This window comes from Schistocerca cancellata, chromosome 9, assembly GCF_023864275.1.
Source record: "Schistocerca cancellata isolate TAMUIC-IGC-003103 chromosome 9, iqSchCanc2.1, whole genome shotgun sequence".
NCBI classification, from domain to species: Eukaryota; Metazoa; Arthropoda; class Insecta; order Orthoptera; family Acrididae; genus Schistocerca; species Schistocerca cancellata.
Window position 1 is genome coordinate 395,927,945 of NC_064634.1, and position 20,276 is coordinate 395,948,220.

Genomic DNA, 20,276 nt, shown 5'->3' on the forward strand with positions numbered 1-20,276 from the left:
CAGAATTACTTATACTTGTGTGACGATTTTTAAATTTAGGAATGCATGTTGGCTGTTCTGTTCCTTCTTTTTTTTGTGCCCTGACGTTGTATTCGTCTTCCGTTTGGACGTTTTGTGAGTGGAAGAGTAAGTCGATTTTTTTGTTTGTTTTCTTTATATGTGTTATCAAAATTAGTACCTTTTGGGTGTTTTGTGTGTTTCAACTAATACTATTGTGAATATTTCGGCCTTAACATGGTTATTTCATTTGATGTTATATTGCCATGGTATGTTCGTGCAGGTTCGGCTTTTGTGTGTTACGCAAGCGACGTTTTTGTTTGTTTTCCAATACTTTTCCCCTGTCTATGGTGGACCTGATGACAAACATATGTGCGTCGTTCTGACTTAAATTATTGCAGCCGTCGTTTGACTAGTTATGTTTACCGGTGCACGTTCCACTTCCGTGGATGCGTTGCCATTGGTAGCTATGTCTGATGTCTCTGTAACGTTTTTGTTGCATGATTTTTTTTTTAGTGTGGTGGTAACGATTTTTGGTTGAGTTAGAGTTGCAGCAAGTTGTTAGAGGTCTTTCTTGATGTTTTACTTCTATACCTGCTATCGTCTTTTGGTTTGGCGGAGAGAACAGAGATGTTTGTGAGAGTGATGATACATTGTCGCATCCGATACTGTCGCCGATCCAGGGAAGATTTAGTTGCCCGATTAGTGCCGAGGAGCATAGGGAGTAATAGGGGAATAGACGAAACTGTTGAGGTATCAAAGGATAGTTGTGCCGTAGAAGCGGTCTAGACGTCATCACCTCCCCCCTAATATCCTCCTTCCCTTGCGAGCCTCGGGTGCGATAGAAACTCTGGCATCATATGCCGAGTGCCAGAGATGTTTCGTAGTCGCCCTCCCGTGCAAAGCCTGCCATGCAGAGCGCTGACACGGCCGGCCGTGCAGCGACACCGTGCCGACCGGTTCTGTCGCGCCTTCCACCGTCTGTGGCTGCCGGCTCAGAAACGTCCCTATTTGCAGATTCAGGCGGAGGCGGCGAGGGCGGCTCAGCGCCACGACGTCTGGGATGACGCTGACGGTGAGTAGTGCAGCACCCACGGCGCTTTGCCTTCTCTTTACCTTTTTGTGCCTCTTCCACTGCTAATAGTCATGTTACCACTGCTGTTCTGTAGAAAATTCGCACGGTGAGACCGTGGCTGTGAGAAAATACCGGTCAGTTGTTACAGTAAAGTAAAAGTATCAATGTTACCGTTAATAATGCTATTTATTTACCCTCAGTTAGTAACGTGAATAACACACATTTCAATGGTAACAGGGGTGACTCGTCACCCCAAAGTTTTATTTCGCATATAATTACAACTTTACAAAACCTGCAGAACGAAACTTGATCTGTTTAAAGTCATTAACATTCTTATTAACATAGAAACAGTTTACAGTAATTGGATAACAATTACTAGGAAGTTGTTCTTCAAGAGAAACAAGTTATGCAAATTTCTTTTCTGTTATCATTTTATGCAGGCCTACAACATTTTACACAAGATACTTTCACTGTTCTGTCTTTATCTCTAGGGCATACACGACATCTTGTTTGCTTCTGCAGTTTTGTGTGCCTCTTTTCCTGGTCTTGTGGGTCATTTGTTCTCTTCGTTTCTTTGTTGCTGCCTGGTCCAGTATTCAATAAAACATCCGAAGTGGCCAGCGTCGTGTACTCTTCGAAACAGAGTACGCATGTACCATTTTGTCAAATACATCCACACCTTCTTCGGTACTATTATAAAATTCAATGATCTCAGGTTTATTAGTGGTCTGGTAAACATCAGGAGCACTATGCATTGTAGACAAAAGAACAACAGATTTTCCTTTTTAGAAGAGGAGGAGACAAGTGTTTTTTTCTGATGAAAAGCAAATTCCGACCATAGCACTTTCTTCTGTTGGGTAGGAATTTTGGTGGAATTTCCGCCTTATTTTTCCTCAGCGTACCAACAATTGTAAAATTCTCTTTCAGCAACATATCTGCCAAAGGTATAGATGTGAACCACTTGTCACAAGTGATTTTAGACCTGCCCCACGAATAGTTCTGAACAGAGTTTTCTCGTAGTATGTTGGCAGACTTTCCTTTACGTTTCTGTTCTTGTTCCCAACGTATGGAATAACATCTATCATATTATATGCTCTGGCGTCACACATTGACTATTTTGATGCCATATTTATCCGGTTTTGAAACAATGTAAACACGGATTAGGTATTTGCCACGAAATCCTGGAAGCTGCTCCTCGATTGTTACATATTTATGAGTAGTATAACTTGCGGGCAGTTACTAACGAAAGCTGTTCAAAGCTCACGAATAGGTGAAAATTTGTCGTCCTTATTTCTCTTGGTCTTATCGTCAAATCTCAAGCAATTTAGAAGAAATCTGAATCTCATTTGAGACATAATACGTTTGTACACAGTTGAGGCAAATCACATTTCATCAGTGTTAAGATAACCATCTTTTCTGCTACTTGACATATAAAGCAATCCCATTAGTCCACATATTTCTTCCTTGTCCGTATCACCAAGAAACCTCTGGTCAATATATGTACATTTTTTTCTTTGGATCTCCTCATTTGTATGAGCTACAATCATATCAACTGTTCTTGTCTCTAATAATATTTAGAGAGCATCTACCTCTGAGTCAATGTTTTGAGCAAAGTTAACAGCTTTAGGAATATTTACAATGTTTCTGCTTTGGGTTTCACCTTTCTTAGGCGGTATTTTAGACCATAAAAATCCATTTTTACCCTTGATTGTGTTTGCTGATGATACCACCTCATCACCATCTTCTGACGTCGTAACTTCGAACTCAGAATTATGTTCAGATTGTATTTCCATATCTTCCTCGCTTGAAAATAAGTCATTTTCAGTGCAATCGTCGTTTTCTTTCTCCAAAACACTCCTCAAACCTTGGATCATTCACATTTACAGATTCCATTCGCGAAAAGCTTATGAAATCCAGCAAATATATTTCACCTACGAAAATGGTAACAGGGATGACCTATAACTCCAAGAATTATTCGATCTCAAGTAGCAGCTGAACACAACTGACCAGCAGCACGACAAAAAAGTGACTTATATACAACAATGACGAAAGAATACACAAGTCTGCCAGACAAAATACCATCCTTGCCAACTTAACAGAAGAAACAAACTGTCACTGGGGTGACGCTTCACCCCTGTTACGAACAGAAAGCTGTGATAACTGTTACGAACCGACAGGTTCAGCATCTGACGACTGTTACCTTACATAAAATTACGTATGCGTAATGCTGTACGTGTAATGTTAGCAGATATGCGTTTGGCGAAAGTCCCTGCGAGTGGTAGCGCTCTACAGGAAAAGACGGTGTAAGTAAAAAAAGACTGCCGTAATTCGACCTAACAATGAATTATAGCAGTGGTGTTCAACCTTTCAGCGTATATGGGCTACCTTGGAAGAAGAGTATTTTTGGGCCACACATAATATGTGAGGGACATTTCATAAGTAACGCCCTCTCACTACTTTCTTTACTCACACGTTTTACTTTTATTTTAAATATATCATTACAATCGTTCTGTATAGTCTCCCTGCTTCTCTGTGACTGAATGCCAACGTCTTGGAAGCTCCGTTGTTCCATCCATGACACTACTTCTGTTCATCTGTTGAATGACTCAGGTAACGGTGGTAGAAAGCTCTTCCAGAGAAAGATAAAGTAGTCCACAAATAGGTTTTTCAAAGTTGTGAACAAGTCGAAAGTTTGGTGGACTCGTGTCCGGGCTGTAAGGAGGATGCGGCAACGCTGCCCACTCGTATTCGCGCGGTTTTTGTGTTACAACGTTGCCGTTATGCGGTCGAGCATTCTCGTGGAGAATTGGTGGCCGAGCTTCGAGCAACTGAGGCCCGGTTTTGCGAATTTTTCTGTGCAGGTTTTGCATGGAGTTATGATAATGCACTGGTGTGACACTTCTTCCACAAGGGGCTCTGCTTATCATGGTGATCATAAGCAAAACGCAACATTTGCTTGAACTTCAAGTGCGTCGAAATTTTTTTGGACGTGGAGAATGTGAAGGTCTTCACTTATTGGACTGTGGTTTCAACTCCATTTCAAAGTCTCATCGATAGCGACATTCGACACAAGAATCCATGACCTATACCGTCGGATCGTTGTTTCAGCAAGGTTGCAATCTCCAGGCGTTTTTGCTTCTCTTCAGCAGTCGAATAGGTTGGGACCCATCTCGCATAAATTTTTCTCTTCTTCAAATAATTTGTCAGAATACAGATGTTAGGTGAATTTCCGTGGGTTTCGAGTTGCTCACAAGTCGCACTGCGATCTTCAAGAGCGTCTGCCGCAAGTTTTACACATTGTTCCTCTGTTGGCGTTTTTGGCCTTCCGAGTCTTGGTTTATCGTCCGTGCTCATACGACCACCACGAAAACGATTAATTCAACGTGAAACTGTATTACGGTCCACTGTAAACTCACAACTAATTTCACTTAAGGCACTGTGGATTTTTGTCGGGTTTTTGCCGCATAAAGTTTCGATGCTGATGTATGACTCTCTTTAACAGTCACAGTACCCGAGACCCCTGCAGAGTCCATTTGTACCTCTCGCCAATTTTATGTTAGAATACACAACGAAAAAACACACATGCTTCTTCCTTAAGCTCCCAACTGCATCTGAGTCATTTTCATTGTTGTTGCTTCAAACAATCCACAGTAATAACAACCAGTGCGTTATTTATGAACTGTCCCTCAAACTTAACACACAATAACCGCTGAGGAAAAAATAAAAGGGAGAGGAAAAAAACGGGGGACGGTAGGGATCTTTATTCTAGATGGAATTAATTTGACCTTTTATCTATGATATTTTATTAATAAATTTGTACGCAAGTGATTACAAATCATAGAATTAATCCGACATTTGACTCTGAATTTGGCAAACTCATGTATCAGTATCAGGTTCGATCGATGTTGCTGCAGCTCTTAGGGTGTTGTGAAGATGTTCACGTGAGATTTTTGTTCTATTTTCACTCTTTTTGTGCTTTACTCTTGAAAGTAACTGTTCACAGACGTGCCCAAAAATCCATTATAGAGACGTCCATGTTCAAATGTGGTTCTTACTAGCTACAATGGACGTGAGATCAAATTAGCAGAATTACGGTGCTGTTAGATAGCGAACATTGGCAGCAGTTGCAATCTACGTGATGATTTCTAATTTCTGCCCACTTGTAGTGATGAAGATTATGGTGAAAAACGTTCTTTACCACAACTGTACAGAAATGACCGAATTTCCTTGTTTTTCCATAAGGGGCGGTTATAAGAATGGTTGTCTGTGGGTTCAAATATTGCACGGTCGTCAGTGTTAAGAACGGAATGGGCCAGCGAGAGAATAGCATTGTGTGGCGGGAGTTTCAAATGGAAAATATTCAATTTATCATAACTTTTCGTAAACCAAATTTCATGGGGTTTTTTATTTTTTACCAGTCGTGTGATAGATGCTCACTTTTTGGGCCGCATAACGAGGGAAACTTACGGACTGCCCTCTTCGATTTCCTGGGTACAATTCCTTTTTTTATGTAAACAATTTCAAGGTATTGCTTGATAACAGTGAAGCTTTGCCTCAACATTTGCTCAACATTGTAGTCCATTGCATTTCAACGTAATAAGACTTTTAGCAAAGAAAATGAAAGTAGCCGAGTAAGTGTTCTATAAGCCTTGTAATCGTGAAGTTACGGGAGCTATTCTCGCTATTAGTAACCTTTTTTATTTGAATTGCATATTAGCAAATGGTATCAATATTTTCTTTAAAAACAAAATCTCTTTATTCTAAGTACCTAATTGCAAGAAAATGAGGATACTCATAATCAATTAAAATTTGATACATAAATACGTACTACTGTGTAATCTCTGGAAATTGAAAAAAGAAGTTCTCTACGTGATGTTTTGCATTTTTGTACCGTTGTTAGTTTGTCTATTCACATTTTCATGTGATTAGGAATTCCGAAGAAAAAGGTGTTATTTTTATTAAAAATTATGATTAAGTATTTTTAATTAACATTTCCATTTAATAATAAATACAAAATTCAAATGAAAGTAGAAAAACAATATTATTAGCGAGAATGTAACAAATACTGGACCAATGGGCATACTGGAACAAAGTGCCCATTGGTATCCTTATCGTAAAGCGCAAAGGTCAATGTCTTCCTTATCTCCCCAGTCAAAAGGGTGAATTTCCTACCTTCCATAAGCCAGAGGGTCCATTTTTCTCTTGTGTAAATAAACCAGCCACTTAGTCTAGCTTTCTTATCTCTCATTGCTTTTATTAATGCCCTGTCATGTAATTGCTACAAATTATCGTCCAGTCAGTTTATTTTTGTTACCGAATTACTGTGGGTTATTGCCTGTTGTTTTATTAGCATTATTTATTACCGTTCTGTGATTTGTTACTCAAGTATGTGATGATTTAACACCCCAAAAATGGCTGCCAAGATTTAGCCTTGGGTAAGAATGGTGAGAAATAAAAAAATTCAGTTGGGGTACTCTTATACTAGTTTTTTCGCAGTTATTCTACGATAATTTATTTCTCAAAAATGGCTATCACGGTTATTTGCCTTCGCAATAGTAGTTCCCTGGTGGAAAACAAAAAAAAATATGTGAGAAAATCAGAGGTGTTATCCTGTTGACCAGGAAAGCTGACAGCCTGTATGGCCTTCAGATTTTAAGTACATTCATGCTATGTAAAAACACATTGTGTAAGCGTTGGGTTGATTTAATATACTCTAGTTCATCTAATAATTACAATATGAAGGTGTATAGACAAATACGATAGAGTCTTGATATTTCGAGTTTCCCATAAACCCGAGCCCCATTAAAAAAAAAAAAAAAATCTAATATTCATTTGTGTCAGAGCTGCCGACATAAGCTTCTCTTAGATGTGAAGTGTTACAAAAAACTTGAGTCCAATAGCAAATAACCTCCGTAAGCCCTTGCCGAGGTGTTGATATTAGAACAAAGACTTACTCAATATCTCTTAAAGTCACTGGCGCAAGTTTATCTCAGAAACTCACAGCAAGTACTTGTTACAAAAGCGCAGTTATTCAGAAAAACCCAGAGCTGTTGCCTCTGTTGTTGCATTATTATTAATGAATAAAAATCATGACGAAACACACAAATAAAAAAAACGAGAAAAATTATTACGGGAGTACCTACTGATGTTACCAAAAAACACTATTCAGATAACTAAAATCAAAGGACTTCACTTACAAGGGGAGGCCGCCAATTGTGAAATTCAGATTCGATTCATACTGCGCATAGTAAAAGCTCATGGCCAGAGGTGTAATGTGGCAAAGCACCAAGATGCACTTCTCAGCCGTTGTCGAGAAAATCGACAGTTAAAAGATACCGTTGCGGTTAAATACTCGCTACGATTAATAATTTTCTGTAGCGTCGTGGCGCAGCGGTACGCGCTCGGGTTCGTAATCAGAAGGTCGCCGGATCGAATCCCGCGGCATGCAAGTTTTTTGTAATTCAAATGTATATACTATTAATGAATTGCTTATTCATGTTGGTGAAGGCAGATCGCTCTCCAATTGTACCGCCTCCATTTTTCCGTTTGTTTAACAGGGTGTACCAAAGCTCTCACGTCCGCACTGATTTTCGACGTTTTAAGTTGCGCTAGGGACCGCATCTACCTTCTAGCAGGCAACTACGCTGCTATGCGGCGGCTCGTTTCGTCCCATTCAACATCTGTCCACCAAGTGTAACGAGCGAGTAACGGAGTTTATATTTCATACCTGCCACAGCAAATTTGTGTTCGTGGGGTCTCTATTCTAATTCGAACGTTTGACTTACGCTATACGTCTTCCGTTAACTATACGTGGTAAACATGATGAAGACAATTAATAACATTTGTGAAATACAACTTTGTTTGCGGAAAACATAATGATGTTCGAAGTCGCCAGTTTTTCCACGACAAACGACTTTCAACAACTTATTATATGCATAATTGTTGCAACTGATTGCCGAGAATTATATATATGTGTGTGTATACATATACACATTTGAATTACAAAAAACAAATACTAAAAAAACAAAAAGGTTGCATGGCGCGGCGACTTTCGGATTACAAACCCGAGCGCTTACCGCTGCGCCACGACGCTGTAGAAAATTATTAATCGTAGAGAGTATTTAACCGCAACGGTTTCTTTTTAACTGTCGGTTTTCTCGACAACGGCTGAGAAGTGCATCTTGGTGCTTTGCCACATTACACCTCTGGCCGTGAGCTTTTATTATGCGCAGTATGAATCGAATCTGTATTTCACAATTGGCGGCCTCCCCTTGTTAGATTAAAAACCTTGAGCATGTCGTATACAAATTTCGAACATCTGTTGTCTCTTGTATAATCAAGTATTCGATAACAGTAAACAAAAATGTGGCTTGATATCCAACCAAGAGACTGCCTTTTAATTACTCTTTGATTTTTGCAAGCAGTATTTACTAGCGTACATATTGTTCCACAAAATTTTGGACACTCTCTGAAGATGGCCAGAAGACTCTGCGCCGAAATATTGTGGCAGTAGGTTGCAAACATCCGGCAGTTCGCCCGAAATTTTGTCACAAATGTAATGCATTTATGCTAATGGTAGCATTAAAAAAATCGGCTGAAATTTAAAGGCGTCTAAACTGCCGTTCTACTTTGCCCTCTCGTGAAACAAATTAATACGTAAACTCATTTCGCAGTTCCAAGACTGATGCTGCCAACTACGTGTATTTATGAGTTCCAACAGTACATTTGTTTCGGCCCACCTGTATTTGTGTTATTCTTCTGTTCGATATTGATGCTTTCGCACCGATACTGAACACACACTTCTGTAAGTTCAAGAACAAAGACTAATTCGGCAAGTACTTGTAGCAAGATGCAAGAAACCAGAATGAATTTTCACCCTACAGCGGAATGCGCCGGACCGAGGCTCGAACCTGGAATCCGATCTGGCACACAGTTTTAATTTGTCAGGAAGTTTCATGCAAGGAACTGTTTCCACTTAGACTGGGGGGGGGGGGGTGTTACAGAATGGTCGTTCCTAATATTTCACCCAAATCTTTGATTGTATGGATAATGCGCCATACCGTGGTGGGGAGTATGACATAATGCCTAGTAAAAGTGTTTCAGGATAACGATGTTAGAGTGGTTGTAAGATGGACAGATATACTGCAACGACTCAGTGAGGAAGGCTGAACTGTTATCTACAATAAAGGAAAACAAGCCAGCCGTGGAAGTGTACGTCTTGTATAAAATCGCTGAGAGCAGAGATCTCAGTGCAGTGCGGTTACCGCAACCCAACTGCAATCTAAATCCGATAGAATTGGCGTAGGCCAAAATGAAACAAAATTTCAAAGAGAACAATGTCGCTGGTGACCTGTGGAAGGAAAGACTGCAGAATCCTGTTAATGCTACTTTACTTTCAGATACTGCACAGGACTGGCAAGGTTTGTGCAGGAATGTGCAGCAACTGGAGCAAGAGTACTGGACACGGAATTAAATAATGGAAATGACCATCGATGAAGTTATCAATACTATGACCTCAAGCGATGGTGATGATGATGGTGATGATGATGGTGATGGTGATGGTGATGATGATGGTGATGATGATGGTGATGATGATGGTGATGATGATGGTGATGATGATGGTGATGATGATGGTGATGATGATGGTGATGATGATGGTGATGATGATGGTGATGATGAAACAAACACAAATGACAATGACCTTTAGTGAGCATTATTTTGCGAGCTAACATCCCAAAGACATTCGGGCTCACATGCAGTTCCTCCTCGTCGAAATGTCTTGGCTCAAACTCGTCTAGGGGTTGAACCGCAGTGTCGCATTACACGCCTTAGACTCTTGTGACCTTTTGGTTAAATTGTAGCTGATGGCAAGTTTGTGAAATTGTATGAAACATACAAAGTTAATTTAACATGTAATCGGTAATAACAATATTGGGAGCTAAATTAACGACCCATAAATGATGTAGGCCACACAGTTGTGATTTGATCATAATTATGCTAATTCAGAAAGTAAACTAATAGCGAAAGTGCTTGTATTTAGAGTTATTGTTACACACGAGTGCATATCCATCTGACACAGTTCGATCATTCACAATCTCATCGTGAAATAAAAGTCCAATACTCCACTTCGTTATCTACGCGAAAAAGTTATAGTTCACACCAGGCCCGGGGCTGCTCACCGCTCAGAGACTAAGTCCCGCGATACCACACAACGCGAAATTTTGTAAGTCGTTTCACTTCTAGCTACCTAAAGACCGACCGTCAGCTTCCGCGTCTGCATCAGCACTACCCCTCCGCCCGTCTCAGGCTGCGTCTCCCGCGTGCCGAACACCGTCGCTCAACTGTCTAGCGCAGTTCCCTTCCCTCAAGCCGTCCATCTGATTGGCTACAGCTTATTCGACATTATTTTACATTTTAACATATTTGAATAATCAAAGCTTGACCACTTTAACATTCTAAATAAAGTAACATAATATCCATTACATAATAAGTGCCGGCCGATGTGGCCGAGCGGTTCTAGGCGCTTCAGTCTGGAACCGCGTGACCGCTACGGTCGTAGGTTCGAATCCTGCTTCGGGCATGGATGTGTGTGATGTCCTTAGGTTAGTTAGGTTTGAGTAGTTCTAAGTTCTAGGGGACTGATGACCTCAGATGTTATGTCCCATAGTGCTCAGAGTCATTTGAACCATTTTGAACATAATAAACGTTAAATTCTTTTACATAAAACCAATACAATTTTGTTCTTAACTTTAAATTTCACGGCCTGTAACCTTGCAGTAATATGCTTTCTGATAAATAAAGAACAAAAGTAACTATTATGCACTGAAATTTACAACAAATTTTCTATTACCTAATGATTCAATAAGGTGTCATGCTGTCTAGGTTCAATGTGTTTTGTGGGGAGGAAATGATGATCTGATACTTAACTGAAAATACTGATAATTTAAATTTACTATATCTTTTAAACAAATAAAGTTATCGAGTTGATATGTGAAATATCTGTCATTTTAATGATGCTCTTTCATATAAAATGACGGTCGTTAAGATCGACCAAAGCGTTCAGATTTTAACATTCAGGTCTTTGTTACCAAACTTGTTAATTTCACATTAACAGTAAATCCTAAGCTATTTTAGATATGATCAATATTAAAGTTTTTTTTGGGATTACCATGAAAATTTAAGAAAGATGGTAGATCTCCTACGAGGTTTCCCTATGACGTACGTTCTCGTCTGTCTCACTCGTACACTACAGCGCTTAGGCCTGATCAGCCTGGCCTCATTCACCACAATAGAAGAGTGTAAATTTCCCCAACTCGTGGCGAATCTGCACTCTTTGTGGCACAAAGGATTCGTTTCACAATTCCTGGGAGGCTCTCTCTTTTGGCCATATACTTAAATGAGAGCGAAACATTCGTTAACTCACAATTTTGTCCATTCTTTCAGGCGCAATATCTTACACTTCGTAAACGTTACCGCTGTCTACGTTTAATAAATGCAATGTGCAAACACATTCCAAAAATAAGTTTAAAACTTTATATTCATAGTGTCGTAAGTCGTACGAGGTTTGTCCAGAAAGTAAGTTCCCGATTCAGTCGCGAAATGGAAACTACATTGAAAATCAGAAACGTTTTATTTGGGACAGTTGGCTCCACCTTCCAGCTACTTCTCTACATAGTCGCCGCCCCCAGCTACATCTGTCTCATCGTTATACCAACTTTCCGATACCCTCGTCATAGAAGGCAGCCGCCTGTGCTTCTCTCAATTCTCTACGCTCATCTATAGCTCGTTGTCTGAGCGAAGATGTTGTCTTCATAGTCAGTAGTTAATATGAGCAGAGATGAAACACAGAGGGAGCCAATTACCGGCTGTAGTGCGGGTGATCAAACACTCTCCATCGAAAACGCTGGAGGAGCATTTTCAATGCCCCTGCAGATTGCGACCGAGAATTGTCACGAAGTAGGAAATGTATGACAATTCTGTAATGTGGGTTACATAACATCAGCGAAATCTCTCACCAGGACCTCATACTTGGCGGGAGACTATTTTATACGCATCTTTATGCACTCAGAACTGAAGAGAGCGAAGTGATACAACCGACAGGGATACTAGAGACACTGTCGAACACATATATGCCAAGCTTTATTAGATTTTCACAATGGTTTCCATTTCTTGACCGATCGGAATTTACTTTCCGAATATCCCTCGTACATTCATTTTTCACGATTTTCGTTGTATAAATAATACATAAAGTTATATGTAAAACTCTCGAGCATGAATATGTGAATAAATTAGGTGATTTCTGATCACACGAAAGTGTCACTTAAGTGGGCAATACTTCAGCGAGTGCTGCCTGGATTTCGTGTTAAGTGCAAAACACGGGTGGTGGTGGTGGTGGTGGTGATGCAAACAACCGACGCTGCCTACCCCTCACAGCTCCTCGCCCCTCGGCAGCCACAATTATGGGGCACGGCAGTTCCCGACAGCCAACGCGCCAATCGTCAACTTATCGTGGACAAACAGTATTCTCCTTAGTTGTGTCTTTGTTAATGACACCACGCATACGCTTCTACTCGTTTTCAATTGTTTGCACAAGCAGTTCTTTTGTTCAAAGTGGTGTTTTAGGTTTGTCATGGTCAGTACAATGAAATGTCGTTTTGTTTTATTTGTTGGCTGTTTCTTGTTGCACACCATCTCAAAATGAGTGCTGCAACAGAGAAAAGGAAAGTTATGCCTTGGAATAATAGAAGCTTTGAAACGACATGACAAAGCAGTAACAAAACTTGCTCTTAAATACGGTATCAGCTAAGTTACTATTGGTGACTGGCGAAGAAATCGACTTAAATTGGAACAGAAAGAAATGTCTTGAAAAATTCTTAGCCGAAAAACTATAAAGTAATCACAGTTAGCCGGCCGGGGTGGCCAAGCGGTTCTAGGCGCTACAGTCTGGAACCGCATGACCGCTATGGTCGCAGGTTCGAATCCTGCCCCGGGCATGGATGTGTGTGATGTCCTTAGGTTAGTTAGGTTTAAGTAGTTCTAAGTTCTAGGGGACTGATGACCTCAGATGTTAAGTTCCATAGTGCTCAGAGCCATTTGAACCAAATCAGAGTTTGAAAGAAAAAGTGAGACATTGCTCATGTGGTTTACGCAACAAAGACGGAAGGGTCTTCGATTTCTAGCCTAATCTTGCAGGATAAAACCTTGTTTTTTGGAAACCAGCTGCAGGAAGAAGATGATAGTTTCGCCTGTAGTTTCGGATTACTCAAGAAGTGGAAGAAGGGGTATGGAGTGCGTCAGCTAGATATATACGGAGAAAAGCTCTTTGGCGACTCGGAGACCGTTCCAGAATTTATTTTAGAGTTTAAGATAATCATCATCCAAAAACATTTTACCATGAACAAATTAACAAATGCAACGGAACTGATTTCAATTTCAAAATGTCGACGTCAGAAAGAGTTGCTTCTAATGAGGAAAAAAGTGTTCCTGGGCACAAAAAAGTAAAGGGAGACAGTTACGACAAGCTTCAAATGCAACTGGAAAACCATAAACTAAAACTGATAGTGATTTGGAAGTCTGCCAAGCCAAGAGTATTCAAGAATGTAACCATTGCAGCTCTCCCAGTTATCTACATGTCAAAACAATGTCTGGACGAATCAGAAAATCTTTAAGAACAGATTTTTTTAAGTCATTTGTACCGCAATGCAAAAAGTTTTTAAAAGAAAATGGATTGGCGTGCAAAGCTATTTTGACAATGAATAATACGTCCTAGATCAAAGTGTAGGAGAATCGCAGTGCGATGGGATCCACGCCTTAATTTCTCACGCCGAATGTTACCAGTTTGATTCGGCCATTGGATGAGGGCGTTCTGGAAAGCCTGAAGAAAAAGTATCGGAGCCGATTCCAAGAATCAGTCTTGTATTTGGAAGACAGTGGAAGCATTCTAGGAGCTTTAAAGAAAGTGACTGTGAAGGACGTTGTGTACGGGATCAGGGAGTCTTCGAGCGAGATAAAGTCAGATATAGATTCTAAGTGATGGAGAAAGAAAATACAGAAATGTTGGCTTAAACTGAAGATTTCGACAGTGACGACGATCATAAAGTCGCCAGGCTGTGAAGAGGCAGAAAATGTGGAAATAACTGAGTGGTTTAATTCAGACCAACAGTTAGAAGCTACAGACTCTTTTACACACATCAAAAAAAGTTTTGCATCACCTCAGTTGCGAGAGTTCCGGAACCTGTACAGAAAATTGGAATAGAGATCAACATAAGCGTTATTCCCGCCCTTTCTATGGTTCATGAAAACCACACATTACATGTTGTAGCACCATACAGCGAGACCTTCAGAGGTGATGGTCCAGATTGCTATAAACACTGGTATCGCTAATACCCAATAGCACGTCCTCTTGCATTGATGCATGCCTGTATTCGTTGTGGCATACTATCCACAAGTTCATCAAGGCACTGTCGGTCCAGATTGTCCCACTCCTTAACGGCGATTCGGTGTAGATCCCTCGGAGTGGTTGGTAGATCACATCGCCCATACACAGCCCTTTTCAATCTATCCCAGGCATGTTCGATAGGGTTCATGTCTGAAGAACATGTTGGCGACTCTAGTCGAGCGATGTCGTTATCCTGAAGAAAGTCATTCACAGGATGTGCACGATGGGGGCGCGAATTGTCGTCCATGAAGACGAATGCCTCGCCAATATGCCGCCTATATCGTTGCACTATAGGTAGGTATATCGTTGCACTATAGGTCGGACTATGGCATTCACGTATCATACAGCCGATACGGTGCCTTCCATGACTACCGGCAGCGTACGTCGGCCCCACATAATGACACCACAAAACAGCAGGGAACTTCCACCTTGCTGCACTCGTTGGACAGTGTATCTAAGGCGTTCAGCCTGACCGGGTTGCCTCAAAACAAGTCTCTGACGATTGTCTGGTTGAAGGCACATGCGACACTCATCGGTGAAGATTACGTGATGCCAGTTCTGAGAGGTCCATTCGGCGTGTTGTTGGGCCCAACTGCATGGTGTCGTGGTTGCAAATATGGACCTCGCCATGCACGTCGGGAGTGAAGTTGCGCATCATGCAGTCTATTGCGCACAGTTTGAGTCGTAACACGACGTCCTGTGGCTGCACGAAAAGCATTAATCAACATGGTGGTGTTTCTGTCAGGGTTGCTCCGAGCCATAATTCGTAAGTAGCGGTCATCCACTGCGGCAGTAGCCATTGGGCGGCCTGAGCGAGGCATGTCATCGACAGTTTTTGTCTCTCTGTATCTCCTCCATGTCCGAACAACATCGCTTTGGTTTACTCAGAGACCCCTGGACACTTCCCTCATTGAGAGCCCTTCCTGGCACAAAGTAACAATGCGGTCGCGATCAATCCGCGGTATTGACCGTCTAGGCATAGTTGAACTACAGACAATGCGAGATGTGTACCACCTCCTTGGTGGAGTGACTGGAACTGATCGGCTCCGTCTAATAGGCGCTGCTTATGCATGGTTGTTCACATCTTTGGCCGGGTTTAGTGACATCTCTGAACAGTCAAAGGGACTTTGTCTTTGATACAATATCCACAGTCAACGTCTATCTTCTGGAGTTCTGGGAACTGGGGTGATGCAAATCTTTTTTTGGCGTATGTATAATTGGCATGGTTAACACCACAGCGCAGGTGAGTGTGACTAGTATGATTAGGCCGACACCATGGCGATGATGAGCCACACACGCGGAAATGTTGAAGCTTCATTAAACAAGACGCTCCATTATTGCACGAAGTAAATTGTTACCACACTGAAGTTAAAACCTTTACTCTGGACATGTAAATGTGTAAGTAAACACTTCGTTTTAATGATGATGTTTGGTTTGTGGGGCGCTCAACTGTGCGCTCATCAGCGCCCGTACAAAGTCTCAATTTTTACACAGTCCAGTTTTTACACAATCAAATGTAGCCACTGTCACGAGTGGTGGTGGTGGTGGTGGTGGTGGTGGTGGTGGTGGTGGTGGTGGTGGTGAAATAATGATGATGATGATGAAAACACAAACACCCAGTCCCCGGGCAGAGGAAGTCCTCAACCCAGCCGGGAACTGAACACAGGATCAAATGGTTCAAATGGCTCTGAGCACTATGGGACCTAACATCTGAGGTCATCAGTCCCCTAGAACGTAGAACTACTTAAACCTAACTAACCTACCCGAGGCAGGATTCTAACCTGCGACCGTAGCAACAGCGCGGTTCCGGACCGAAGCGCTTAGAACCGCTCGGCCACAGGGACCGGCTGAACACAGGACCCGGTGATCCAGAGGCAGCAACGCTAGCCACTAGACCACAAGCTGTGGACGCTTTAATAAAGTTCATGCTTTGACGCCTGTGTTCTTTTAAACATCGTTTCATTTCTTTTTCCCGAATGGATTTTGATAGTCCGAATTTTCAGTAATTCGAGGTGATCCTGGTCCCATTCACATCGAACCATCGAGATTCTACTGAACACTTACAGCCTCGGTGGCCCTCCTTCCCTCCCCGTAGCACAATTGTGTTTTGTATTCATGTGGAGTTGTAATGCCAACGTGATTGGGTTTGAGGGTTCACAGTTCATATGTGCACTCATGGCTTTACACACACACACACACACACACACACACACACACACACACACACACACACCAGAGGATCCTATCAGAAATTGTAGTGCCAGCTACCGCCACCCTAGGCCGAATAAGAAAAAAAATGTTAGTATGAACGCATTCCTCTCATTGGAGCCGGCCGGGGCGGCCGAGCGGTTCTAGGCGCTACGGTCTGGAACCGCGCGACCGCTACGGTCGCAGGTTCGAATCCTGCCTCGGGCATGAATGTGTGTGATGTCCTTAGGTTAGTTAGGTTTAAGTAGTTCTAAGTTCTAGGGGACTGATGACCTCAGCTGTCGGGTCCCATAGTGCTTAGAGCCTCTCATTGGATATAGACACACAGCCGGAAATCCATTCTCTCTCTCTCTCTCTCTCTCTCTCTCTCTCTCTCTCTCTCTCTCTCCCTCTCTCTCTCCTCCCCCCCCCCCCCCTCTGTCTCTCTTACGCGCGCGCGCGCACACGCAACTAACAATTTCACTACAGATCACACAGGGGACATAGCAAAAATTACGCGATATCCTCTAGAAAGTGCCTGTAGCAGCAGCAGAGATCAGTCACCACACCCAGGCAGAAAAAGGGAACACACTTGACATATAAGTCTGAGAAATCAAGAAACGGCTGGAAAACCCGAGATAGTTAGGTTCAGAACACCACCACCACTACAAGACGCCATTGTCACGAGATTACGTGGCCCCAGCATAAGACAGGTGAGGCCTTCCTCTAACACATAGACACCATTACTCATTCTGCTAAGATACTTGGTACTTATTCAACAGCCATTAAGGCTCTCTTTTTCGATTATCTCGCCATGCAGTTTTTGTATTCATTCCATTTAAGGTCGCACTGGAGATTACTTATACGTAATTTTTACGATTTCCAACGGTTTACTGTCATAATGTGCAGTATGTTACATTAGACCCGTCACACACACAGAGAGAACATCATTGTCAGCAGATGAATTCAATTCCATATTATTTTGTTTAGAGCTACTGGATACCTATCAGTGGTTAAAATGATTATTGCTTGCTTTATATTAAGCAAATTCCGATTACTCCCACTGTATAATGTAATGTTATCGCAGCGATCATGGATACAGTGCTAGCCATTCAGTAGGGCGGACAAATGCTTGTTTAGTTTGATATTTGTTTGATCTAAATGTATTAACAGAGACATTAAACACGAGCAATGGCCAGTACTCCAGCATAGCAAAGTGCAACACACCTGTAATCTACCCATGTTAGTAAGCACCAAATGAGATCAGGTTTGCATCGCAGATGCCATACAGTCCAGTAACACTGACTCTCGCTATATTCTTGCTGTGAACAATTGTTCCAGCATCCCAGTTCTATCAATGTTGAACAACAGCTGCCCTACAGACCTTAAGTGTGCTTGGTGATGCAGTTAGTCGAGTGTTACGGCTGGCAGCATTTGTCTGGAGTTTAATAGAGGCTTAGTACCCTCCGCCATATGTATAGGATGGGTACACTGTTGGATGATTGTCAAATTTAGATGTACCAATTAGAGAAATAGAAGTGCTAATGATGAGGCAAATTGCATTTCAAAATTGGAAAGATGAAATGCGCTGTATATCTCGAAAACAATAGTTTATTAATGGCGAGACTATAGGAGAAGGTTGAAACGATGAAATAAGCTTTGCTGCTGCATCTTTAATTATAGGAATAGTTTTCTCTCGTTGTCACACATTGTCTTCCTTATATATATGAAATGGTATTTTTATCGTTAAATCAGTTTCTCAGAGACGAATACACCTACACACAAAGCCAAATATACAGGGTGTCATGAGTATAACAGCAGATATTTTTTATTGGAGACTGAGGACAGAGTACTGAATAACATTACATCAGTATTTACTTCATTTGCAGACTAATGATTCTAGCTATTAGGAGGAGTATGTCCCTGGTCTCTAAGTAGACGTAGAAAGAGGAAGCCAGAAATGCATTTTTCCCCTGGGCAGTAAGTAAGGTGCAAAAAGTGTGGACACGTAAATACAGTAGTTACATGTGCATATAGTGTGCAGTCCGTGTATACAATATAGGCACACACAGTGGGCGGTGAGTTGTTCATACGCATGCACAAATTTGACAATCGGTTCATGCAATTATTCTGCAGACACTCGCAGTAAGAATGGACTACAGAAGTATATGTTTCTCGTGCATGAAATGTGTTTATATTCTCTTGCTTTCAGTGAAGTAAGCTACAATTACAAGCATATTTGAAAATATTCCGTCATGAATAGGTTATAAGTTATGTCACTGAATCAGTGAGATTTCGCGATTGTTCATGTCTGTTGATTATTAATGCTTGGAACGCAAAAATATAACAGCTGTGTCATTAATTAAGCAGAAAAATAAAAAAAGACACGCGGTAATGTTACGGCTTGCTTTCTCGCTGTTTGGGGCGCTAGTATCGTGCCAACTGTCAGACGGTGAGCATTTCCGCAGCAGTGAGTGTCGCGAATGTATACGTGGTGTAACTGTGTCGGTGTGTGTGAAATAGTGCTGTAACCGAGTTTCTAAATGTAGAAGACGTGCATCCACAGATGGGGCACCGTGTCCTTCAGCATAATGGCAGACCACACACAAGCGCTGCTATATCTTCAGCATTCCAGTGCCTTGGTTTCACTATCCTGGATCATCCTCCATACAGTCCCTGAATTGACCCCTTTTCGATTTCCATCTGTTTCCAAAACTTAACACCTTCGAGGACATCACTTTGAAAGTGAGGTAGCAGTGCCGGCAGAGGTGAGGTTGTGGCTCCGTCACCAAAGTGAAATATTCTACGGTGGCGATCTCAACAAACTGGTATCTCGGTGCGAAAAGTGTGTTCGTCGCCAGGATAATTATGTTGAGAAATAAATATGTGGACGTGAAGAATAAAGGTGTAGAATGTTAATAACGTTCATTTTATCTAAAAAAATCTTTCTTTTCACATAAATTCAGAGGCATTACTGATCAGCACGCTCTCGTATTTGAACAATGTTCTCTTTTCGTATTAAACACCGCCATGTCCTGTCCTTCCTTAAGCCTGCCCCACACGGAGCAAGATTCGCTTGCTGGCTCGCGCGACGGCTACCTTGCGGGCTACGTCGTCTACTAGCGGGCTATCTTGCTGGGAACCTTGTAAGATTTCCAGGATAGGTCCGGTGCTATTTTTCTTGTCAGGTTCCCTGCGTGCTACCTGCGTTGGCCAATCATGAGACATTTCGTTTGTGACGTCAGACGCGGAAAGCTTGCGCGGGAAGCCTTTGTTGATTGTCGCTTTCCTGCTGTTGTGAGGTGCGGTAGAAAGTTATAATTGTTAAATAATGGCACCGCAGTGGTCCAAGGAAGCGATTGAAGCATTGATATGTACTTATAGGGAAGAACTGTCAAAAGCGCAAAGTATTATCATAAACACTTGCGTGCAGAAGCACTCGAAAGAGTTGAAAGTGCCGTGTGTCTTGTTCGACCATATACGACGAGCAAGGAGTGCTATAGCAAAATGCACAATTTACGTACTCAATTTAAAGTGGAGTGCGCCAAAGTAAAATCATAGAAAAGCAGTGGCACTGGG

General features: G+C 41.8%; 1 protein-coding gene across 5 annotated transcripts in view; it reads left to right on the forward strand.

Moving 5' to 3' along the window:
- Window positions 1–20,276, forward strand: part of LOC126100822 (protein bric-a-brac 1-like) — a 485,405-nt gene that overhangs the window by 156,380 nt on the left and 308,749 nt on the right. For 3 of the 5 annotated variants that reach the window (XM_049911456.1, XM_049911457.1, XM_049911455.1), the window contains exon 2: window positions 1,015–1,072. The exons of the other annotated variants lie outside the window; for them this stretch is intronic. In XM_049911456.1, coding sequence (XP_049767413.1) covers window positions 1,015–1,072 — 58 coding nt within the window. The remainder of the gene's footprint in view (window positions 1–1,014; window positions 1,073–20,276) is intronic. 5 annotated transcript variants of the gene reach the window in all.